Source organism: Rhinolophus ferrumequinum, chromosome 17 (genome assembly GCF_004115265.2).
Source record: "Rhinolophus ferrumequinum isolate MPI-CBG mRhiFer1 chromosome 17, mRhiFer1_v1.p, whole genome shotgun sequence".
Lineage (NCBI taxonomy): Eukaryota > Metazoa > Chordata > Mammalia > Chiroptera > Rhinolophidae > Rhinolophus > Rhinolophus ferrumequinum.
In genome coordinates, this window is record NC_046300.1 from 41890932 (window position 1) to 41916794 (window position 25863).

Below are 25863 nucleotides of genomic sequence, written 5' to 3' on the forward strand. Positions count from 1 at the left end.
AGGAATGGATGGAATCGATCTTTTCGTTGACACACTTGTTAAACAGATCTTGATCATCCCATGGAGTTTATCTAATGATCTTGCTTGTTTCAGAGGCCTCGTGGACAGAGAGATTCAAGCTATTACTGGGAAATAGAAGCCAGTGAGGTGATGCTCTCCACTCGGATTGGGTCGGGCTCTTTTGGAACCGTTTATAAGGGCAAGTGGCATGGTAAGTTTGGGCCTGGACTTCGGGCGGGGATGAGGTCACATTTCCGTCTAGAGGGGTCAGAGCAGGGTAAGAGTCCTGGAGTCCTGCAGCTCCCAGCCGTACTGCCCAGAGGGACTTGAGTACATCTGAACGTTGAACTTAGTGTCTCGGTGAAATTTCATGGCATTCTTTTTAGATTCCACAATGCTATAATTGGTATGGTGAGGTTTTTGGGATAATTAGAAATTGGTGAATAGGTTGGGTCCTGTATGTCAGGGTCTCTTTTTATAAGATGATCAAATATAGGCTGCACATGGGACATGCTTTGAAGCTTCTTAAATGAGCAAGAGTCTGCTGCTGGGAGGGGAGCATGGATTCTAGAAACTTACAGCTGGAAAGGACATTAGAAATTTTACGTACAAGAAAACTGAGGTCCCGAAAGGGGAAGAAATAAGCCCATGGTCAAATAGTTGGGCACAGGGAAGGCAAGAGCTTCCTGCAACAGCTTCTCTTTGCTCTGCTATGGGATTGGCTGTGGGAATCCCCATCAGACTGGGGGGACACAGGCTTAATTCTTGAATCTGTGGAGTGTTAGTGTTCTTATTCTAATGGAAACACTTTGTCACTTGGAAGAAGAGTACTACTGTAATGTATGTAGCCACAGCTTGTGTATTTTGGCAACATACTTAGCATTCCTCTGTCAGGTTTTTAATGGCTCTAGTTTTAGGGTGTTAACAAATATAGGGAGTATTGTCTTGAAAATGCTACACGTTCCTAAAAAGACACGTCTTATAAATCAGATTTTAATAAAGGAGGAAAAAAACAAGCCAAAACAAAACAAGCAAAAAGAAACACCTAAAGTGCCTAGGTGCCTAGATTTCTACTTTGGATGCCACCAGATTTATCTTTATTTGTAAATGGGCAAAGATTGAGAGTAGTTAAGAGGATCAAATGGATAGTTCAGCATTAAAATTCAAGGTGTTGAAAACTGAGAAGCACCTCCAATTTTACAAATACCTTATGTTCATTAATATATGGGTTTGCCGCGTGTAACTAATCATCTGACGAATTTCAGGTTCTTTAAGGGACTGGTATAGGAATGAATATTTGTAAATTGCTTGTAGGATGATTCCTTTTCCTTTGAAAATTCCATCTTATATACTAGTGGCCTTTCTTTGGGTACCTCAGAAATTACACTATTGCAGAATTATTTTCCAAATGTCATAAATGTCTAGGTGATCCTTTGGAAAAAGAACACAGTTTTGTGGGAGAGAGTGCTTGTATCTGAGACAAGGCTGCTACTATTAATAATTGTAGGAGGTGGAGCCGTGAATATTGCTTTTAATGCTTCCATTAGGAGCATTTAATCATTTTTATACCACATTTTAAAGCCTCAGCTAAAAGCCAATAGATGCAGTGTGAGTTGTACCCAAATTTAAGTTTCTTCTGATTGAACACATAATTTTTAAGCATTAGATTTGTCGCAGTACTGCTTATGGACTTGTATATTGTCTCAGTCTTGTGAGCTTTTAGACTGTGGTAAGGAGATTGATTTGTTAGTGTCACTGCCATGGAGACCCTGTTAGAATGCAGGTAACATGTCTAATGGCTGTAAGATTCTGGTGTTTTTATGTTAAGTCTCAAAAGTCCGAGGGTCAAGGAGCAGTGGACTTTTATGTCAGCCCCTCAGAAAGCATTTGGTCTCTGAATGAACAAGAAAAGTGAGAGGGACAAGGAAACCATAATTTCTAGATTGAGTGTTTTGTCCTGTTACCCGGCCCAATTTTTCTTGTTAATGCTTTTCTGGTTCTTGTATACAATATGTTTTATTCAGTTTCTTAAAAATTAAACTGTTTTGGTGATTTGAAAAATTTTTAATTCTGCCTAGCAGCTGTGAAAATAAACAGAAGGATCTCAGAGCAGCCAGCCAAGATGGAGGCCTCAGCTCCATGAACTAAGCGCTCACCTACTTTATGTAAAAAGGAGGGCCCAAGCACAGAGCCTCCTTTTGAGCATAAGTTTGGGGTCTGATTCACTAGCCTTTGCTAATTACAAACAACACATTAAAACGGATGAAGGCAGCAGCAGTGGAGGCTGGCAGGCTGATGGCATGAGAAGGCAGCAAAGCCCTCAAGAGCAGATCCCCAAACTGGGGAACAGTCGGGCCACTTAGTGTGGGACAAGGAGTCTGGTGGAACCCATGTCTGGGGATCCCCATCGTGGCCTAACGCTCAGGTTTATAACTGTCAGTAAGAAGCGGAGGAATGGTGTTCACTCTATTCGGTTCTAGAAAGCAGGGGTGTGTATAATAAATTTTAGACAATCCCAAATGGTTAATGCAGGGAGATGAACTGGGGTTTAAAAAGGTAAAATTCACCAAATGATACATTTCTTCCTTCTTCAGTGAGGGATGAATGAAATATCAACTTAATATCTTATTAAAAAACAATAGGAACTTGTCTTAACTTGTTTGTACTATATTTACCTCTGACTTTACTAGTAAGGGAAAGTAAGAAGTTCTGGTTAACTGTTTCATGTAGTTATAAGCTACCCTCCATAAAAAGTTCTCTGGCGTTTATCTTTATCATTTACATCACTTGCTAAAGTAAATAAGTACCATCATTTCCATGTAAGATTGCCAGTGATCAGGGTACTTGGATAGTTTGGAGAGCAGCCTGGACCTAATTCTACAGACCTGGGGCAGGCAGGGCCTGGGGCCTCCGGCTGGGCACTGAGTCCCTGCCAGAACCTGGTTCTTGACCTGTGCTGCATGCAGCTCAGTCCCCAGTGTTCCCTGCCAGAGGCTGTCCCCAGTTCCCACTCCAGAACCTCAGACAGACAGCTTGTGAATTCCTAACTTGCTGACAGTTCCATCTTAGAATCCATTCATTTCTTCATCCAGTGCTTCCTGAGCATTCTTCTGATACCAAGTATTCTTCTAGGGGCTAGGAATGAAGCAGTGAAGAAAACAGATAAAACTTCTTTGTCTTACTGGAGTTTATATTCTGGTGGGGACAATAACCAAGAAAAGTAACTGAAGTGTATAGTGTGTTACAAGTGCTAAGGAGAAAAATGGAGGAAAGCAGGGATCGCGTGGCAGGCCCGTTTCATAGCTGTTGCAGGCTGGCAGGGGAGGAGTCTGCTAAGAAGGAAATGGCATCTGCTCAAGGCCTGAGGGTGGTGCTCCCTACCTGGGGAAGCAGCAACAACAGGTGCAAAGTGGGCCATTCACCTGGCCTGTTTGAGACACTCAAGGAGGTCTTGATGGCTTCAGTAGAGTGAGTGAGGGGAGGCTAATAGAAGATCTGGGGTGTGGGTTATAGGGTCCCGTGAGATATTCTGGCTCTGGGCAATTCCTACCATAGGAAGCTGCACTTGATATGAGTTAAAATCCGTTTCCCTATGATGTCTGCCCATTGTTCCTAGCAGATTGAATCCCTGTCATGGCCCTCCTTGGAATATTTGTATGTACACGGGGATGGGGTCATGTATAGTCTCTGGGTTTCAGTGAGAAATTGCATGTACTCTGGTATTGTCACTGCTCACAGTAGCTGGCTGGCACGTGGGTCTCTGCGGGGCCGGTGTCTGGTTCAACCCTTTTCAGTTTCCCTCCAGTGACTTGTATAAGACTCCGGTATCGTGGTTGATTTACACTGACTTCTGATGCATATTTGGATAATGGAACTTAGAAAGATGAGAGGATTTGAACTGGTTGTGATGATGGAACAAAGACAAGATGAACTTTTAACAGGCGTAAGTTCTGTTCACTGTTCCAGAAAGTGGAGGCTAGAGGTGGAGGATGTTCGGCTGTCTGTAAGGTTAGGGTGAGTGTCACTGAGACCAGGCTTTGGCTGCTGGTGTCTCCTCTGCTTTGAGGTTGCATTACTGATTAGGTCCACAACTGGTGCCACCGCAGGGTGAGTTCAGTGACAACTGGGGCATGTCCAGAGGAGAGCTGTGAGAAAAGGAAAGGCTCACGAACTAGGAAGGTCCTGAGAAGCAACCTCCTAAAGGGACCATCCAGCATCTCCCCAAATCTTCCTCCTGCACCCCCACTCTGGCCTGTCCCTTTAAGACTCTGCCCAGTGCCTAGGCCACCAGCATTGCCATCTCCTGGACCTGCCACTCCACTGACTGCCACGTTGGGTCAGGTCAGTTCACCTTAACAGGGTTTCTTGCTTCCACCACCTTTCTATTCCCATGTCACCACGGTGCTTTTACCTTAACTGGGTTCCTGCAGCAGACTCCTTCCTGGCTTCCATCCTGTTACAGGTGCCCAAATCCCATACTAGAGTTTTCTAAACACAGCTCAGGTTTCTCTCATCCCCCTTACCTCACCTTTGTTCCAAGTTTGGAACAGCCGCTTTCCCGTTTAGTAAAATCCTTCCCTTGGGTACATCCCATTTCCTTCAGACATTTCTCCATACTCTCTGCCAAGAGACTGACGTCCCCGTCCCCCACCCTCCCAGTCTTGGCTCAGAGCGCTCCAGAATGAGCAGTGACGCAAGTCCCTTGTTGTCGTCCTCAGTCAAAAGGGATGAGGTGGGGGCTGCATGGGTTACTAGCTCCCTCTTCCTCGATAAAAGGCCGCTGTGAAGAGCGTGCGTCCCCTCCGCCCTCCCTCCACAGCAGCCCCTTCACAGGCAGCCCCGGGCCGTGGTAAAGACAGTGCCGAGGAGCTGGATGAGAGCCTTCGTGGCGCTGTTAAGTGGGGCCTTGGCTCTGGGTGATAAAACCAGTGGTCACAAGGCACCATGTGGGACCTAGCCTGAGAACCATCTCTGTACCAGTGGGTGCTCCCCAAAAGTGAGACGAGGACTGCTCCAACAGGCTGCAAGGGGACACGCGTGATACAACAGAGGCTGCAAGGGGGCAACGTGCTTGATATATGGACGAACTAAGTCACCTCCAGTGCCATCCACTGGCTCTACTTTGTTTCATCATTGGAAGGCTGTGTTTTAGTAAATTCATTTGCCATGAAAATTTGACGTCCTAATGGGGCTGCAAGTAGTTTATTACAGTATTATGATAAATAGGACATGAAAAGCACTTCTGAAGTGGCTTCTAAATTGGTAGCACATATAAAGATATAAAGTAGAATTGATCTATGGATATTTCTTAAGGTTTATAAAGAGGCTCAGTGATTGACAGTGACTAACAGTCACTTGTCAGTATTGTAGTTAGAAGTGCAGCCATGGGAGTCAGATCCCGGCTCTAGCACACGGTTGTGGCTGTGTGACCTTGGGCAAGTGGTTCAACTTCTTTGTTTTCAGTAAAATGAGGACAATTGTATCTACATAGTAGGGCAGCTGAGAATTAAAGGAGATGGGAACGCCTGTGAAAGCGCTCAGTGCCAGGGTACGGTGAGCATAAGTGCTAACCGTTGGGATTCCTTTGTAATGGTACTGAAGGCAAAGAAGCTGAACTTCAACGTACACTTTTGAATTTGTACAAGGGACCATCTCAGGTCTCATTGAAATGTCACTGCTGAGTTTAACATCAACTACATGCTAAATAACCTGCTTCCTGGCACCAGCCTTCTGGCCCCAAAGATTCAGTGTCTGCGGGGCTATTCATACTCCCCTCCCCACCCCGCTGCTGCCATCCTCAGGCCCAGTTGTGACGACTGTCCCTCCGGGGATGCCAGGCCTGACAGGAATAGGATAAACCAAGCCTGTTCAAGGCCTGTGCGGTGGTATTTTAAGGATAGTAGTGTAACCTGTTTAACCTTTTTCAGCCACTTGAATCATTTAGAAAATGCATATTTGTTCCATCTGTGCAGGTCTGTGATTTTTGAATAAATGATTCATTGTATCTCAAAACTAGTGTATATGAAAAATAAAGTAAGATCATGTAACTGATTGTACCGACTCCACACTAATTTGCAGGAGACGTTGCAGTCAAGATCCTAAAGGTTGTCGACCCCACACCAGAGCAGTTCCAGGCCTTTAGGAATGAGGTGGCTGTCCTGCGGTGAGTAGAAGGTGGCAGGGGCGGGGCCGGGGCAGGGCTGCACAGTCCCCTGCAGACCTGTCTGAGGGCCTGTGGCTGGGGCTGGCGGTTACTGAGTTCGCTGTGGAGTCCTGTGGCTGAAACTCCTCCCTTGTAAGTGAAAGGGAGTGGACGGTTTCCTTCCAGCTTATGTGGTTGTCAAGTCTTTAGAAGAGCCCCTTTTGATGAGCACACCCCTTTCCACTGCTGTGGGTGTCTGGGCACAAGATACTCAACAGCGTAGGTTCTGTCTCTGGGCTTTGGGTTGAGGCAGGGAGAAAGAGGTGGTTTTCACATTTATTTCCAAGAGCTCTTTTTATAGTTAAGGTGCTTTATTCTGGACTTCAAACCTTCCGCTTTCAAATCTTTGAGTCACTGTTTAGACTTGTAGGGATAAGTTGAATCATGATGAATTCCCACAGAGGAGGGGTCCCTGTGACTCCTGTGGGGAGAATGGTGAGTGTATGCTGGGAAAGAGAATGCCCTTTCTAAACAAGGCCAGCAGTGCGGGGAAGCATGGTGGGCTCTTTGTGAGCTCAGAACACCAGCTGGATTATCTATGGTCTTGGGGGTTTGCTTTGCCAGCCACCCAGGTTGTAAGTGCGGGTGGTATTAAGAACACACAGGATTCATTGTGGGAAAGCAGAGTAGATCTCTCTATTCTGAAGCAAGGGAAGGTTCAGAGCCTTTTCTCTCCTTCTCCCTCCAGCAAAACACGGCACGTGAACATCCTGCTCTTCATGGGGTACATGACGAAGGACAACCTGGCGATTGTGACCCAGTGGTGTGAGGGCAGCAGCCTCTATAAACACCTGCATGTCCAAGAGACCAAGTTCCAGATGTTCCAGTTGATTGACATCGCCCGGCAGACAGCTCAGGGAATGGAGTGAGTAGATGGCCTGATGACTACAAAGTCTGGGGTCCAGGCATCAACTTGTCCCTAAATCGAAACAAGGACTAGGAAAAGCCAAGTCTGTTAAGTGATTTCTTTGATATTTCTGCATAGTTGAAAATAAGCCTCTGTGGTGGGCTGAGGGATTGACAAACTTATGTTTCTCGCCCAAACTGAGACTGCCGCGTTGGGGCTCAGATTCAGTTTCCAGCCACTGCCCCCCAAATTCAGCCAGACACCCAGCCTTACAGCCACGGCAGTGCCCTCTGCGGGCATCAGATGTCTGAGGCATGGCCCATCCACCCGTGTGCTGGTTCCACATGAGGATTTGATCAGATGTCATTTTTTGGATAATTTATTTTTCTTTTGGAGAATGTTTTAAAGGTCATCCTTAGGGCCTGCATTAAATCCTACTCTTTTGGGTCTCTGTGCTTGACACATTTCTTTGGGGTGTGGGGTGTGTGTGTGTGTGTTCTTTTGTTCCTTCACTCCATCCTTGGCTAGCCCAGGGCAGTGCTTCTGAAACTTTTCCTTTGAAGCGCCCCCTGTGTGGAGGAGCGGGAACTCCTCATAGCCCCAGATGTCTGGGAGCTGAAGCTGAAGCTGTGCTTGGAAGTGCTATTTAAAACCTCACGTTCTACCTTAAACTAGTCACAATTACTTTTTAGAAAAAAATTTAGAGAGATAATTCACATAAATTCACTCCTTTAAAGTGTACAATTCACTGGTTTTCAAAAGTATATTCAGAGTTGTGTAACCATCAGTATCTTATTTTAGAACATTTTGATATGAGGTCTTTTGTGTCTGGCTTCTTTCACTTAGCATGTTTTGGAGGTTCATCCATGTTGTAGGGTGTCAGTACTTCATTCCTTTCTATGGCTGAATAAAATTCCATTGTATGGATGTATCCTGCATTTTGTTTGTTCATCAGTTAATGGACATTGGGTTGTGAGAATGTTTTTGAGTAAAATTGATGCTTAAAGAAGAGTCGCCCTATTTGTGCTGTGGCCTCATCTTTAGGTAAATGACGGTGTGGCCCCACCTGAACCAGCACAGGGCCAACCCCTGTAACTCCAGGCCTTCAGGTGGTTTATTATTTTATAGCTGTAGTTTGAAGCTGCTTTCTTTCTACCCACGCCCCTTCTCACTGTTTTTAATAGTTGTTTTCCCTTCACAGCTATTTGCATGCAAAGAACATCATCCACAGAGACATGAAATCCAACAGTATCCTTTGGTGGTGGTTTCATTTGACTGTTTAGTTCTAAATTTAGGAAAACAGAAGGGAGACTTTTAAAGTTTATCTCAGCAAAAAGTGACCTTGGGAAGATTTCCACAAGAGTTGAGATACGTGTTTGGCTTATGCTTGAAATAGGCTTAGTTTTAATATGCTTTTATTACTAAATTTAACTTAAGGGGGATGGGACTTTTTGTCTTTTTTCCCCTAGTTTGTGAAGAATGTGTATTTGGTCAGAAAGTAGCTAGCTGTAAGCCAAATGTTGCAAGATTTTCAAAATTACTACTTAAAATCGCCTTTCTTAAATGCATAGTAGTTTCCTTAGAGGTCACTGTTGGAATCAACCATTTCCCTTTCTAAGAGGTCTTTCATGTGTGTTTATAGAAGCGGAATGAATTAAGGTATTTTTCACACTAAAGGGCATGAAATGTAACAATTTTATATCTGCCTCCCTCCGTCCCCCAGCCTTTCTCTTTGAAAGGACCGTGGCATTACAGCTGAACTTGGCTTCTTGGCCAGTGAGAGGTGTGGCACTTGTGTTGAGTAGGATTATGTGCCCTATTTGGGACACATGTCTGAGGCATGGAATACCTTTTAGTGGTGGGTTTTTGGGATCAACACATTATGCCATGAAAGCAGACACCACAGATTTTAACGTGGTGTGAATTCCTGGGCCTCAGCAGATCACAAGTCAGCCTTAAACTGCCTGACTTCTTTACCCAGAATTGAGGTGAGTTTGGTTCTGATTTTGAAGTCACTGAGCGGTCCCTGTTCTAGTGAGAAATGTCTTATGACAGCATTTAGCGCTCAGTGAAGGTTTGCTGTTTTGTTATTCACGTTGCTTCAGTTAGTCATGAAGGCAGAATGCAGGCACAGAGCGTCAGCAGTCAGTAGGCTGTGCTGGGCTGAGGAGGCTGGAAGGCAGCCTGTGTGCTTAGAAGTCTCGAGGTTTAAGGCACTTACCCTATGTGGGAAGGTCACATGGCCAGGGACCTGGCATCTAGATGTGTAAATGGGGAGAAGCAGCAGGGGCAAAACTGCCATGTTAGTGGCTGGAGTCAAATCGTCTGGCTTCCCAATCAATCCTTGCATGCTTCCCGGAAGAAGGGGCATTTCAAAAGCACTTTTTAAAAACTTCAGAAATCCTAGCAAATCCAGTGCAGAGAAGGCTGGGCAAATGGGAGGTGGAGAGGTGCTGTGCCGGTAAGAACGTTGGGAAGTTTTTCAAAATTAACTTGACCATTGTTTGGAGACCAGAGTCCTTAACAAGCATTGAGATATATTTCTCCATGAAGGCCTGACGGTGAAAATTGGAGATTTTGGTTTGGCGACAGTCAAGTCACGCTGGAGTGGTTCTCAGCAGGTGGAACAACCTACCGGCTCTATCCTGTGGATGGTGAGGCGAGGCTCCCACTAGCAGGGTGCAGGACATGTGGGGTACCCTGGAGGTCTATGTGCAAACTTAAAGTCTTTCTCCACATTCTCCCGAAGTCCAGGCCACCTCAGTGACGCTTTCAATGGGATCAGAGAACCTGGGGTGAATTTGGGTCTCCTGGAGGAAGTAGGCGATTAAGAACCATGTTGAAGCATAGCTTGGAGGAGTCGGGTGGTAGGAAGTGACTGACCCTAGAGCTCGAATTAGCCAGAGCCTGAGGGTGTTGGCCCTTTAGGGAAGAGATGTAGAGGGCAGAGGAAAGGCCAGTGGAGGGGAGCCTGGCCCCCATGGTGACGAATGTGCTTTGTCTCCAGGCCCCCGAGGTGATCCGAATGCAGGATCATAACCCGTTCAGCTTCCAGTCTGATGTCTACTCCTATGGCATTGTGTTGTATGAGCTCATGACGGGGGAGCTACCCTATTCCCACATCAACAACCGGGATCAGGTATGTGCCCTGCCGCTCAGGGTCCCCGCGCCCCGCTGTGGGAGCTGCAGGAGGGCTACAAGTCACTGCTTCCACTGTTTATCCGCCCCTGCCCCCAACTCGCTTCTTTCCCTTAGATCATCTTCATGGTGGGCCGAGGGTATGCCTCCCCAGACCTTAGTAAGCTGTACAAGAACTGCCCCAAAGCAATGAAGAGGCTGGTTGCCGACTGTGTGAAGAAAGTGAAGGAAGAGAGGCCTCTTTTTCCCCAGGTAAGACTTTGCTCAGGGTGTTGGCACTGATGAAATTAAAGCAGTTCTTAATGACAGAAATGAGGGAAGTGTGTTTTTTCTTTAATAGGGAGGGGCTCATGTTCTCCACGAGATGGTATAGGTGGGATGGGGAGAACAGCCTGTATCTGAACTGCTGGCGGAAAGCTGCTGCTGTGGAAACACCGAGACCCACCTGAGACCATTGTGTGGCTTTGTTTCAGATCCTGTCTTCCATTGAGCTGCTCCAACACTCTCTACCGAAAATCAACCGGAGCGCTTCTGAGCCATCCCTGCATCGGGCGGCCCACACTGAGGATATCAATGCCTGCACGCTGACCACGTCCCCAAGACTGCCTGTCTTCTAGCTGACTTTGCACCTGCACTCAGGCCATCAGGGGAGGAAGGGAAGTGAGCAGGCACCACCTTCCTGCTCCCTTTCTATGGGAACAGAGCTTGTTTTCCGAGAAGCTGCTGCTAAGGACCTCCTCGACTACTCACAGGGCCTTAACTTCACGTTGCCTTCTTTTCTACCCTTTCTGGCCCTGGAGAAGGAAGCCATTCGCAATGCTGGTTTGGCCTGCTCCCTCCCTGCGTCCCCCATGCTCATGAGCTGAGCCTTCTCAAGATGCACGACTGGCGGCTGGTGGCAATACGCAATCTGGGGCCCCATCTGTTGGCTAAAGGAGTATTTTTAGGGCAAAAAAAAGCACTGAGGGGAAATGAAGGTAGCAGGCAAACCAGCCCAGGTGGCGCGACACGTGGATTTTGAATATCAGCTCCTATAAGGATTGCTTATCACAGGAAAGACTTATCTTCTGAGATAGTGTGTGGCGCCAAACAGGTAGTTTTGCACATAATGCACCAAACAGCCCAGGACTGTCGAGACCCGGCCGCCTGAAGGAGTCTGCTTTGGTACTATGGAACTTGAGTTTGGGGACACTTCCTTTTCCTGGAGGTCTCCAGTGCATTTGGGATGGTTTCCAGAAGAGGCGCTCGGCCTGCCCCTCCCAGTCTCCGCCCTCAGGGAGCAGTCTTCCATCATGCTGAATTTTGTCTTCCAGGAGCTGCCCCCATGGGGCGGGGCCCCCGGGCCAGCCTTGCCTCAACAGTCACATCACGTGGATGCAAGGAAGCCAAGAAGACAGGTTTTCTTGATGATTTGGGTTTTAATTTTGTTTTTATTGCGCCTGACAAAATACAGTTACCCGATGGTTCAATTATGTTATTTTAATAAAATAAATTAAATGTAGGCTTAATACTGTTTCTTCCTTTTAGAGTAATATTGAGCTCACAGCTTGAACTCTGTGTTCATCCTCTCTAGAGCAGGACTCAAGAAGCAGGAAATGGGCCTAGAACCTGGGAGTGAATTCAGTTATGCCTCGTCCTATGCTCTTTGTCACCTTCCACTAAAGACAATAAAAATTATGCAAAAAGCACTCTAAACTCAGAACTCAGGTAAGAATAGACCTTTTTCTACCCACACTTTAATGCATTTTACAAAATATTTGGTATCTATAGCTGTTTATAAAAATAGATAATTCAGGCTTAGTGAGTTCTGATTCACAAGATTATGCTCCTTCAATTAAAATCCCAACTGATGACAGAGGACTCATACTCAGTTCTCTTCAGGACCACTGCAGGGTCCATTAAATGTTTACAAAATTTCAAATCAAAGCCAGGCTTTACAGGTAATACTAGCTGGCTCGGGCAGGAGCCAAACACAAGAGCACGTGTGCACCAATGTCTCGGTACCACTGCCCTGACACCTGTGCCCACAGGGGAGAACAGGGGACATGTTCCTGCAGGCACGTGCACAAGGCTCCCTCGCATCGTGGCCCCGACACCAACCAAAAACGAGGGGGCCATACCTCTGCTTTGCCACCTGTACTTCCTGCTACTTCACAAGCCCCCCTTACAGGGAAGGTGCTTTACAGTTTCCTTTGCTTACTGAATATATAGCAAGACTCCTGCTTTGATCTGGGACACTGAAGAGTCCTAAATCGACTCTTAGGCTAAGTGTGCAGTGCCCACTTTATCCTGGAAAAGCCCTATACAGATCAAGTTTTGACCACACACTAGTTAAGGACACTAGAGAAATTCACTATAGAGGAATCTTTTTAGGGGTGAAGAATCCTTTGGTAAGAAAAAAATCTGCTTTAGGGACAACTGCAAGCTGACTATTTCTAGGGAGTTAAAAGCTCAAACGACAAGAGCCAGGTTGGTTTTAAAAGCAAGCAATCAAAACAGTCTAGGCTGGCTGGTTAGTTGGTCCCCCTGAGGAGCTTGAGGTGCAACTAAGATATCAGCTATAAAAGTAGTGACTCCATATACTTGTTATTTTATATCTTTCACTCTTCTCATGGCTGTAATAATGGAGAATGCATGAGACCACGGTTAAATACAACCCCATTCAAATCCAAGCAACATGTCACTTGTGCTGCAGTAAAGGAAGCTCTGCACACCTGGCTGGGGCAGGCTCAGCCGGCAGAGCCCACAAGGTGGGGGCGACAACCTGTTCTTCAGGGTTCTGAGGACTCCACGCCCGACAGGTGCATGAAGAGGTCCCCAAGCTCCGTCATGTCGACATCTTCAGTGCTGGGGACGTGCTGGCTTTCTCGGTTCTCGATGAAATCCCAGAGCCGCACTGAATTAAAGAACTGCAAAAACAGCGGGCAAGCATGCCTGGTTATTATAAAGGGCAACATCAAGGCGCGGGAGCTTTTTCCTTTTGCCTATCCCAGCCCTGGCTGCCAGTGATTAGCGGAAGGGCCAGCAGCAGTGTCCGGAAACGCCCCTGTTGAGTGTCCCTGACTAGAGATGGCTGAGTCCTTACCCTCACGGTGCCTTCAGAACTGAGCTGCTTCCGAGGTTTTTCAGGCTCTGCCAGCCGCCCATCAGGGTAAGCATGGCGGTAAAGACATTTGCTTCCAAACGGGCAGGTCCCCTTGCCTTGCTCAAAGTATTTACAAGCTTTTTTCCTGAAAAGCAGAAAGAAAAAAATCAAGGTGGTGGGAGAATCGAGGGTCCAGATGAACCACTGGCTTCCTCCATCCTGCCTCCGAGGCCAGAGCTAGGTCAACCTCACGTTACAGGGATGGACACTGATTTCCAAGTGGGATAATAATCCCACTGTGACATGTGGCTTCACACAGAACCTAACCTGCGTGGGGACTTGTGAGCCTGCGATGCTCCAAAAGGGAACCTTAGGCTTGATCTCTCCTCTGCGCCAGCTGTCATGGGCTCCCTGGTTCTGAAGCTGGACTACTGGCCTCAGTTCCGAGTCCCCAACAGGAGTTCCACCCAGGGAGCTTTCCCTCCCTCGTGGCCAGCAGTGGTGTCACAGTGACCCCAGGAAGCCCGACTGAGGAGTCACAGGGAAAGCAGTGAATTGAGCAGCTGCCTAAAGTACAGGTCTCACTCCGATTGTCCTTGGTCTCCACCCACGAGCAGGGGTACTTTGCATTCAAATCAGAAAGTAAAACACAAGTCTACAAAGTACAAGTATCAAGAGTTTAAAAATTCCCCTTATCTTTGAATTATATCCACAGATCTCTACGTTAAGAACCCCTGCTCCTGAGGAAAATCACAACCTAATAGAGAATTCCCATTTCTTTTTGCTCCAATGAAATTTTCATAAATGATCCCCAGTTGAAGAGATGCCCCCAAACCCAGAGGGCCACCTGGGAGTGTTCAGGAAGGGAAGGTACAAAAAAGCAAGCAAATCACAGCAGAAAGGAGGGCTGCTGCCAGGGGCAGCTGGGGTATGTGACGGTGGCAGGTGACAAGGACGCAGAACTCCCTGATTCCAGAGTTTCTCAGACCAGTGCTGAAGTTCCCTGAGACCTCACCTCAGAGCAGCGCAAAGAAAAGCTCCAACTGTCCAGAGCGAAGGAGCACCTGGCCGGCCCGGGTGCTACTCCCACCAGGTCTGGTTCCAGCACAGGCAGCTGGGGAGTGGATTTAAGCAGAGGTGTGTGGACCAGACACCATCCAGGGCCTCCTTTCCCCCGAGGTTCTGAGCAGATCCTCAAATGGCTGCTCAAGTGGTGAGTTCTCACCAGTCTGCTAGACATTGGCTTTAACAAACTCATCAGGTTGAAAAAATTATTCTCTAGTCTACACCCCCAAAATAATTGTTCTTTTTCTTCCTCCAGCCTTATCTGGTCACCAAAGACAAAAGCCTCCAGTTCACACCCGCTTTGTTCTCAGCTCTCACATCCAACTGTCTTCTGCTGACAGAGCACCTCCCCAGTCAAGCTGTCCTTTCAGCTCCCACACTGTTGAAGCCATTGGGGGTGCCATCCTGTGCTGCCTGCCTGTCAGACATTTAACTGGCCCCCCACCCACCAGAGGAGCTTCTCAAAACAGTGCAGTCACCTGTTTTTGCATCCTTAGACTTCAGTCCGTCTGCCCCTGTTGGTGGTAGGTGCTACCACATCCTACCTGTTTCAGCCCCCCTGACCACTTCCCCTGCTCCCCAAACATGAAATTTGTACTGTTCTGCACTCATGCCTTTCTATTCATCCACTTCCAACCTTTAACACCCAGGGAGAGGCTATTCATGCTTCATGGCCTTCCCTGACGCTCTCACTCAGGTGGATCCAAATGCTTTCTCTGTTGTAGTATCTGGCTTGGGCTTCTGATGAAGAATTTGTCACCAGAAAACATTATTGCCCTTTTGTAATTTCCCATGAAATTATCTTACTATGTCTCCTCTATAGCCCCCACTGGTGCTTAGAAGGTGCCTGGCCCATAGACGGTGCTCAGTAAGTATTTGTAGAATGCATAAAAACAGTCACCAATGGAAACTAAGGCCAGGAAAGACCCAAACAACAACGCGAATTTTCAGGCGTCTCCAGCAGAGCTCCTTTCTACAGGCTGGACCCCTCTGCCTTGCCACGCCTGCCCTCTGGTGGACACAGGTTAACATCACATAAGGAAAAAATGGTAAAACAGGAAAATACCAAGCCTTTAGTACGTGATAAGCAACTTAAAGGAACCACTAAAAAAGGTAACATACAGTTCTGCTTTTAGTAAGCTTCTACCAGACCTGACTCTCCTGCAGATAACTAGAAACAGAAATATTTTTAAAAGACACTGGAGAATGAGCAGCAACAGGAAGATTCTTCAAAAGATTAGACACCTGGAAGAATGGAAAGGCAAGAGGTGAGTTATCCAAGGAAAAAAGCTTTTAGCCTAACGCAGGTCAAAGTCGGGTGTCTGTGCAGGGTGGCTAAAACTGCAGTGGAAATATCCAGTCTTTCTGGCCAAAAGACAGAGTTGGAGGAAATCAGCCACTGGAAAAAGCAGTCCCACAGAGAAAAGGGCCTGAGGGAGTATTCCAAACACTGCATTAACTCTGCCCAAATCTCTCACCCCCACTTCAATGCCCCAGGATAAAAGAACCAAACTGATATTTGAACTGCTGCCCAAGAGTTTGAGTCTAAATGATTTACTATTAACTTCACAAGATGACAGAGATTTCAAAGCAGCTACTATAAATGTATTCAAGATGGTGAACAGAGAGGGGAAAAAATGAACAGAATCCAAGACTTGTGGGACAATATTAAAACATCTATCACATGTAATTCATTACAATCGAAATTACCAGTGAATTCTAATCAGAACCTGTAAGGGGTAGTAATAAGCTCCTAGACATTGGTCTTGGCAATAATCTTTGGATTTAACACCAAAAGCAAACGCAACAAAAGCAAAAATAAAGCAGTAGGATTATCTTAAACTAAAAGTTTCTGTACAGCAAAGGAAACCAACAAAATGAAAAGGCAACCTACTGAAGGGGAGAAAATATTTGCAAACTATCTGATAAGGGGTTAATATCCAAAATATATGAAGAACTCATACTTTAATAGCAACAATAACAATTCATTTTAAAATGGGCAGAGGAGCTGAATAGACATTTTCCCAAAGAAATACAAATGGCCAACAGGTCCATGGAAAGGTGATCAACATCACTAATCAGGGAACAAATCAAAATCACAATGAGATACCACCTCTCACCTGTTAGACAAGGTATCGTCACTCCCATGTTCACTGCAGCATTAGTCATAATAGCCAACGTATGGAAATAACCTAAGTGTCAGTCAACAGATAAATGGATAAAGAAGGTGTGGTGTGTATGTATAGAATGCAACATTCAGCCTCAAGAAGGAAATCTTGTCATTTTGTGGTACCATACAGTCTTTGTTTTACTCTGTCTGGCTTGGGCACTATGCTAAGTGGAATAAGCCAGACAGAAACAGACAAATACTGTATGGTATCACTTATATGTGGACTCTTAAAAAAAAAGGTCAAACTCATAGGAACATAGCAGAAAAGCAGATGCCAGAGGCTGGGGGTGTGGGGGAAATAGGGAGCAGTTGGTCAAAGACCTGATCATAGTGGAACAACATTTGCAAAGGGCTAGAAAAGAAACTATTAAACTAGAATTCTATTAATTGAAAGAGGAGGCAAAGATGGAATAGGTCTGATCAGATCAATATATTCAATGAAAATATCCTTTAGGAATGAAAAGAAAAGCTATTTCTGATAAATAGAATTAATCACTAGCAGATCAACAAAATGTTAAAGGCAGTTCTTGAGACTGAAGGGAAATTATACCTTTTGGAAGGAATTATGTATCAAAGAAAGGGCACTGGAAATAGTAAATATCTAAGTAAATATAAACAACTTTTTTTACTCTTTAAAAAATACACAAGCTTTTAAAAGCAAAAAGTCATATTACCTTGCATGGTTCTAATGTATGTAAAATATTACATTATAACAGTAAAGTTGCAGGGTATAAAATCAATATACAAATATCAGTTGTCTTTCTACACACTAAAAATGAACTATCAGAAAGAAATTAAAATAATCCCATTTACAATTATATCAAAAGTAAAATACCTAGGAATCAATTTAGTCAAGGAGGTAAAAGACCTATATACTTGGAAAATTATAAGACGCTGATGAAATAAAGACACAACTAAATGGAAAGATACCATGTGCTCACGGATTAGAACAATATTGTCCATGTAACCCAAAGCAATCTACAGAGTCAATGCCATCCCTATCAAAATTCCAATGGCACTTTTCACAGAAATAGAAAACAACCCTAAAACTTGTGTGGAACCACAAAAGACCCCAAATAGTCAAAGCAATCTTGAGACCGAAGAACAAAGTTGGAGGCATCACACTTCCTGATTTTAAGCTGTACTACAAAGCTCATCAAACAGTCAGTCCAGTACTAGCATAAAAATAGACACACAGATCAATGGAACAGAGAACCAAGAAATGAACCCACATCGATCTATATGGTAAATCTGTGACAAAGGAGCCAAGAATATACAATGGAGAAAGAACAGTCTCCTGAATAAATGGTGTAGGGAAAACTGGACAGATACATGCAAAAGAATGAAACTGGACCACTTTCTTACACCATACACAAAAATCAACTCAAAATGGATTAAAGACTTGAACGTGAGACCCGAAACCATAAAACACAGCGAGGTAATAAGCTTTTAACTATGGGATGAACCAGGTCTGAGGATATAATGCAAAACATGGTGATTACAGCTGATAACAATATCACATAATTGATTTGCTATCAGAGAACTGAAATGTTCTCAGCAAAAAAAGACATGAGGCGACGCTATCAGTGAACTAGACGAAAGGTATCCTTGCACAGCACATATCCAGTCGTTATGATGTGCACTTTAAGTACCTTACGGTTTTGTCAGTTATATCTCAGTAAAGCCGAAATTTTAAAACATTATTATGCTGTATACGTATGTAAATATAACGTATATGTATAAAAGATGATAATGAGGTAATTGCATATTATGTAAGACAGTAGGAATATGAATTCTGACTGTGAAAAAATTAAGAGTGTACTGTAGCTCTGAGAAAAAACATGAAAAAAAAGAAGCTAAAAAAACCTGTAAGTTAAAATGGAATTCTAAAAAATATTAGAATAGCCAACAGACAGAAACAGCACACGTATCCAAAATGGTAAACAGGCAGCGTTTGCTTTGCACAGTTCTGATCTGCGTACTTTCAGTTACCATGTGCTATGGTTTGAATATCTAGCCCCCTAAAATTCATGCTGAAATCCTAATGCCTGACATAAGAAGATTAGGAAGTGGGGCCTTTAGAAGGTGATTAAGTCGAGTGTGGAGCCCTCAAGAATGGGAGGTTCTTATAGAAGAGAGCCCTTCCACACATAGGGACGGTGAGAAGGCACCAGCTATGAAGCAGGAAGTGGGTCCTCACCATTCTGTGTTGCCCCTTGTTTCCCAGTGATGAACCCACAAGATATTTTACAAAAATGGATAATTAAAAGGAAAACTGGTCAACAAAGATGGAAGTGCAGCAAAGAAATGGGAAGTGGTGATGCTGGATGTGAAATCTGAATCCTCACCTGTCCACTCTCACACCCACACCAGATCCATCAGAAATTCTTCTCAACAGATCCCACATCCAGCCACTCCTCACCACCTCCACACCTCCTGCCCCGGGGTCCAAGCCACTGTCGTATCTTGCCTCGATTATTGCAATAGCCTAACTGGTCTCCCAATTTCCAACTTTGCCTCCTCTTTCAATGTATTCTCAGTGCATCAGCCAGAGTGATCCTGTCACAGTATCGATGGGTTTCCGTCACTCCTCCGATCACCTGGCCGTCTCATCCAGAATAAAAAGGCTCGTCCATCCAATGACCTACAAAGTCCTACAATTTGCTCCCACCCCACCCGTCGCCCGCCGTGTCTCCAGTGTTCTCCCCCAATTTGCTCCTCTCCTCCAGCCATTCCCCGCTGTTCTTTGAACGAGGGAGACTCGCTTCAGCCTGTCTTTGCAACGACCATTCCGTCCATCTACAATGCTCTCACAGCAGCATGGCTCACTGCCTCACCTTCCCTAGGTCTTTGCTCAAATGGCACCCCACTGAAGCATTCCATGATCTCCCACACTAAAATTGCAATTCCCTGCACTTCCTGTCCCCATTGCTGGGTATATTTCACTCCTTACCTCTGACCACCATCTACTGTATTATATTTTCCTCATTCATCTTTTTTGTTTCTTATTATTCTTATTTTCTTTCCTTCACTAGAATGTAATCTGTGTGAGGACTGGGATTTTTGTCTGATTTTTTTTCATGCTGTATCCCCAGCAACTAGAAAAGGCCTATCATATGGATCTTCAATTGACATCTGTTGAATGAATGATCACAGGTGACAGGTCGACCTCAGCACTAGAAACAGGATTTCTACGGGATACCGCTTAGCTTAAAAACTAAGTCCACTGCATTATGGTTTTGCTCATCTCTGCATCTCCACAGCCCAGCGTGATGTCTGAGAGGAGACGCTGAGTGGCCTCAGGACCCCAAGACCACATTCTTGGGAGAGAAGGGGAGGCTCTGCAGGTGACGGCAAAGACAGAAACAAGAGCCCAGGCAGGCGCCAGGATCATGCCTGGACTCAAAGCACTTACCCCATTCCCTGTTTGAAAGCTTCAATCAGCTCGTTCTTTTTATTCTGATCTTCTACCCAATATACACTTGGAATTACAAACTCTGAAATCACACGGCATTCTGGACAAGACCTGAAATAAGAATCAGGTTAGTATGGAAGAGAGTAAGTTACAAATCCTGTGCGCACTAAACCTCTTGCTCAAATGCGTGACCACTCCAAATGCTTCCTGACCAAACCTTATTTACTGTTAAAAACATGTTTTTCTCAACAATAAAAAGACCACCCAGTTTTAAAATGGGCAAAGGATTTGAGTAGGCATTTCTCCAAAATGGCCAAAAAGCACAGAAAAAGTTGCATAATATCATGTTATCAGGGAAATGCAAGTCAAAACCACAAATAAGATACCACTTAACATCTACTAGAATGTCTTTATTAATCAGAAATAAAGACAATAAAAAGTGTTGACAAGGATATGGAGAAATTGGAATCCTCGTACACTGCTGGTGGGGATGTAAAATGGTTCAGCCACTCTGGAAAACAGTCTGGCAGTTTCTGAAAATGTTAAACATATGTAACCATATGACCCAACAACTCCCTAGCTATCTACCCAAGAGAAATGAAAACATGTCCACACAAAAACTTGTACGTGCATATTCATAGCAGTATTATTCATAATAACCAAAAGGTGGAAACCCAAATGTCCGTCAAATGATAACAGATAAACAAAATGTGGATATCCGTACAATGCCGTATTATAATGGCCATAAAAAGAAAGCAGTGGTACATGCCACAACATGGTTGAACTTTGAAAACATCAGGCTAAGTGAAAGAGTTAGCCATATACAAAACGGCCAAGTATCGGAGGATTCTATTTATATGAAATGGCTAGAATAGGCAAATCCACAGGCCAGAAAGTAAATCAGTGGTTGTCAGGAGGTGGAAGGAGGGAGGAACGAGCAGTGACTGAAAATGGAGGTTTCTTTCTGATGAAAATGTTCTAACGTAGGTTGTAGTGATGGTTGACAACTCCATGAATATACTAAAAACCACGGAACTGTATGCTTTTATCTCAACAAAGCTGTTATTTTACACACAAATGTGTGACTTTGGGCAAGTTACTTGGGCTCACCACACCTCAGTTTTCTCATCTGTAAAATGAGGATGACGATCGTAGGTCTCTGAGAGAATTATAAGTTAATGTGTGTAAGGAGTTTCTAAAACAGTGACATGCAGTAACTTCTCCGTATGACTTAGCTCTCCTCCCCCAACTGTCCCACTGTAGAATGTAAGAATAATTGACATATATGTCAATTGTATCGCAATAAAGCTGGAAAAAAACAACCACCCTGTGTTGGCTCCATAGAGTAGACCCTGTGTATGAGACATTATGTGAAATGTTTTATATGCTTTATTCCATTTAATCCTCAAGTAACTCTATTTTACAGAAAACAAAGAAGCTTAAAAAGGTCAACAGGCAATTGGCCTAAGGGCAGAGCGCGGAGTCAAACAGGCCAGTGCCATTAATACCTCATCACACAGACATCCCTGCTGAGTGTCCCCCCCAACACCTTGAAAGCTGGCAGAACTGTTACCCCTACTTCAAAGGAAAAGGCACTTGGGCTCAGGAAGGGTAATGATGGGCCCAAGCTCATTGGCCCAAGGGCCAGGACTCAGCAGTTGGCCTCTGCACTGAAACGTCTAGAAGACCGTGAAGGCATAAGAGTGCGTGGAAGAAGCTCCCCAGTCAAGCTTTCTCCCTGCTTCCACAGAGGAGACGCAGGCTGTACTTACTTAATGATTGGGTTCTCAAACTGCTTGGCACACCTCCACTGCCGGATACAGGACAAGCAGTACGTGTGATTGCAGTTGGAGAGGATGCCGAATCTCCTCTCAGAGGCGGACGCCTTCTCGAGAATCACTTCCATACAGATGCTGCACACTTTGTCCTGACTCGCCTGGAAGGCAAAGGCCTTCTCCATCTCGTGTTCGAAGGTCGACATGCAGATCTGCAGGGGAGAGAGGAGGGAAACCATAGGTTCTAGGCTGCCCGGGAGCAGCTGCCAGCCACACTGCCTCCACCAGGATCAGGAAGGAACATGGACCATGGCTCCTTAGGCGAGGCCCCGCAATCCCTGGAGTCAGGACACGAAGCGCTCTCAGCCCACAGAAAGGACTTCAAACCCTCACTGGCCAGCCCCCTGCTTCACCTCCAGTGAAGAGCTGAGACCATAGAGGTCCCACAGGTTAGAGGACTGCTGTGGGATCACAGAGTTCCCAAGGACTGGGTGGGAGGGACCCTGGTCTCCTGCTTCCTCTGGCACCAGCTTTCCCTGCTCGGAACCACAATGGTAACAGAAATGCCGCACAATCCTTAACTTGAAACGTCAGGTGGGTAGTCCAGAGTCAGAGGTAAGCAGCGTACTTCTCAAGAGAACAAATTATTGAATGAATTCATTTATTCAGGAAGCAGGTGCTGAATACCTTCCATGTATAGTACTGTGTATCAGTCACTGGAGTCAATGAAAAGAGTCCGAAGCCCTAGGTCCTGCCCTTGGGAGCTCACGTTGGGCAGATAGGAGATAAGTCAACAAGCCTGCACAACACCTCTACACACCTGGGTGGAGAGGAAAGCTAATTCTGTGCCCACCTCAACACCCTCCTGGGAAGACAACGGAGGGCGGCAGACTCCGCCCCCACAAGCCAGGCCTCCTCCTCACTGGCTCCACCTGCAGCTGTGGGCTCCTCCCCTTCTCTCTTACCACCTTCAGAGCCAAGTACCCAGCACAGAGCCCAGGGTGAGGCAGTGCTTCCTGCACACTGGGACCTAACAACCTGGAAGGTCCCTTCCAACACTTGGCTCCCCAGACTCTATGATCCGGGCTCCTGGAATTCTCTACAACTCAGCCTGGCTGGATCACAGCCACAGTGATATGTAAACCTAGAGAGGAGGGTGGATGTATCTCTGTCTCTCTGTCTCTGTCTCTGTCTGTCTCTCTCTCTCTCAGACAGACTGACAGACACACACACACACACACACACACACACACACACACACACACACACAGCTCCTGAGGTAGATTTATTATCTGAACTTTGCATAGCTTTCTGTTTCTGACACCTGTTCCTTTTTTATTTATTCTACATAATCAAGAATTGGCAAAATTACAACAGCAAAAAGGCTTGAAAATATGGTATAAAAATGCCAGGCACATAAAGCAGGTTATTATTGGCAGAAAAATGCTTGCAGAAATACCAACAATTTTGTCACTTAGTGCACTTCAAATTTCTTAAAACGAGTTTATACAAAGGCTTGCAACTTTACCTTCTCATGAGCTTTCCTTTGCTCTGGGTCGAAGGGGTGCAGGACTCGTAACCGACAGATTTCACACACTTCTCCATGCAGGTAGATACACGTGTCCCCAAATCGGCACTCCCCAGCGGCTGCATAGGGGCAGAGCTGTTCCTCGCTGCTGTAAGAGCTGCTAGCTTCTAAGTCATCTAGGCCACTCCTGATTGCATCTAGGTAGGAATGTGGCTTCATATCTGGATTGCTCTGGGGTTCACTGCCACCTCCTGGATTACTCATCACACTTGGGTAAGCCTTTTCTTCAGCCATACCAGAGAGGTCTTAATACAAAACACAACACAAATAAAAATTGGCCCAACCATCCTGATAAGCAGTTAGTCAAAACCTAACAGATTAAGCAACTCTGACCTCGTGAATTTCACTCTTGGGAACATATAGGAAAAAAACAGGCAAGAGGGAAAAATAAAAGGGATAGTATAAAATGTTCCTAGTGACATCACTTACAATAATTAAAAAAAACCCCATAATTGGCAACATAGGGAAATAGCAAAACAGACTATATTTATACAAAAGAACACTAAAGTTGCTATTTAAAAATGGCAAATATGGCAATATCAACATGTGGACCAGTTAACACTAATATATATAAACACACACACATACGACACACGTGTGTGTGTGAAAAGAAATTTAGAATGAGGTCAATAGAATATAGTGGTTGACTTTACACAAGTAACGTTACTTATCATTTTAAAGTGAACTAGAATGAAAATCTGGAGCAAGTCTTTGGGTCCTGAGGTCAAGGTTCAATTGCCCGATGGGCCCTCTTCTCACACCTGGAGACTTCCCTTCCCATCACACACACTTCCGGCTTTTTTAGAGGGGACACGTTTGACTGGATTGATTACTTGTTTGCTTAGGATGGAATTTGCCTTATGCTGCACAATTCTGAGAACTAGAAATCCCTTCACAGGCTGAGGACTAGCCAATAAAAACATTTACGATTTGTAGCCTTCTTCCTCCCCAAACACTTTTCCAGGGTCCAGACCACTCCCTAAACCCCAACATGGTATTCTGTTACCAAAGGTGCAACCTGAAATGCTTAGCATAAGAACTAAGACTATGACATGACCTAGAAGTCAAACAGTGATACATGCTCTTTATCCAAAAATACGTTAACTTTGTAATAACAGCTTGGTGCTTCTCAGAACTGGGCAACTACCCTGTGCAGATGGCAGTTACATGCTGACAAAAAGGTCCCTGTTTATATGTTGCCAAGGCTTGGGGCTCAGCCCAGCCTTGGGTACAAAGCTGAATGTATCATCCGAACACTGTAGCCAAATGAAGTCTATTCTCAGGGCAGATCCCATGTCTCTAACATTCGAACACCTTGGAGGGACATTAGGTTAGCAGTATTCGTGACAAGAGCAGGCCAGAAAGGAACATCAAGAACAAGCAAGACTGCTTTTCAAACAGAGGTAACAAAAGGATTCTGCTTACTCACTTCGGTCTCTAAGTACCAATGTTCTCTTTTCACGTTTCCCAGGCTCATGTAAGTTAGTTTTCACAATAGATGCAGTGAGGTCGGAAGGGGGCTGAGGACTGTGGAAACCTGGGGAGGGCACCCCGTGGGGCACGGTGCCCACAGCACCACCAGCTGCAGCAGAGGGCCTTGTGTGGTCATATCTAAACAAAACACACAGCAGATGCTTTATGGGCACATACAGTCACATGCCTCCCACCCTGCCCACAGTGAACGTCCTTCCTTCTGCTCCACTTGTGGAGTTGGAGAATGAAACAATCTTTTCCTGTATTTTAATTGATAAAAGGCTTATCAATTAGTAAGAACTGCCTGGCAATTCAGGATGAGTGGTACCTTGCTGTCTATCACCTACCCTTAAGTGTCCTTGTAGAACTTGAGTGGGACAGACATACTGCCCCAGACCACACAAAAAGACCCTGAAAATTCTAGACAGATGTTGATCTGAAATCTCCTGACACTCAATCCAGTGTTCTTTTGGGCAGGCGTCTCCACAGTGTTCACGATGGACAATGTAACAGCTGGAGACCAGCCTTCCCCGGGCTGTCTCTCTGGGCATCCACTGGCAGGAGGAGGGCAAGCTGGCCAACTTCCGTCATCCCCCAACTAGCCAGAGGAGGCACTGGAGGGAGCTTTGCAGTCCAGGAAGGAACAGAGCAGCGCTTCACTACAAAAGGACAACAACAGGTTTCTGGAATATTTTTAGAAGCTACAAAAGTTGCATACAGATGTGAATGGAAAAAAGGAAGACTCCCTATGCACATAAATTACTACAGGGATACTCACAGCAAAAAATTGGAAGCCACTTAAATATCCAATATAGGAATACTTAATAAAATGATGGTCTATTAACATCATGAAACGTTATAAAATTACAGTTAGGAGATAAAGTAGCAGCATAGGAAAAAGCTTATGACATGTTATGTGGGGAAAAAAGCAAGATACAAAAATCTTACATATACTATAAGTGCAATTTTACAACCAGAGACTCATAAGAATAAGGCCTGAAAAGTGATTTTGAAAAATCAAAATTTGAGGGTACTGAAATTGAGGTTTCAAAATTATTTGCCATACTTTTTGTAATGTTATCATATTACTTTTAAATTAAAATTT

The 25863-nt window shown here is 45.1% G+C and overlaps 2 protein-coding genes across 6 annotated transcripts in view; one reads left to right on the plus strand and one right to left on the minus strand.

Moving 5' to 3' along the window:
* Window positions 1-11688, plus strand: part of RAF1 (Raf-1 proto-oncogene, serine/threonine kinase) — a 61141-nt gene extending 49453 nt beyond the window's left edge. For all 5 annotated transcript variants that reach the window (XM_033133131.1, XM_033133133.1, XM_033133132.1 and 2 more), the window contains 8 exons: window positions 94-211; window positions 6079-6163; window positions 6891-7067; window positions 8251-8297; window positions 9585-9703; window positions 10057-10188; window positions 10305-10439; window positions 10661-11688. In XM_033133131.1, the coding sequence (XP_032989022.1) occupies window positions 94-211; window positions 6079-6163; window positions 6891-7067; window positions 8251-8297; window positions 9585-9703; window positions 10057-10188; window positions 10305-10439; window positions 10661-10804 (957 nt within the window). In that variant the 3' untranslated portion in view covers window positions 10805-11688. The remainder of the gene's footprint in view (window positions 1-93; window positions 212-6078; window positions 6164-6890; window positions 7068-8250; window positions 8298-9584; window positions 9704-10056; window positions 10189-10304; window positions 10440-10660) is intronic.
* A 142-nt stretch (window positions 11689-11830) lies between these two features.
* The window catches only part of MKRN2 (makorin ring finger protein 2), a 32333-nt gene continuing 18300 nt past the window's right edge, over window positions 11831-25863 (minus strand). The window contains exons 3-8 of the mRNA XM_033133136.1: window positions 24715-24896; window positions 23226-23530; window positions 21695-21909; window positions 19923-20033; window positions 13273-13417; window positions 11831-13096 (exon numbers count right to left, since the gene is read on the minus strand). Coding sequence (XP_032989027.1) covers window positions 12959-13096; window positions 13273-13417; window positions 19923-20033; window positions 21695-21909; window positions 23226-23530; window positions 24715-24896 — 1096 coding nt within the window. The 3' untranslated portion in view covers window positions 11831-12958. The remainder of the gene's footprint in view (window positions 13097-13272; window positions 13418-19922; window positions 20034-21694; window positions 21910-23225; window positions 23531-24714; window positions 24897-25863) is intronic.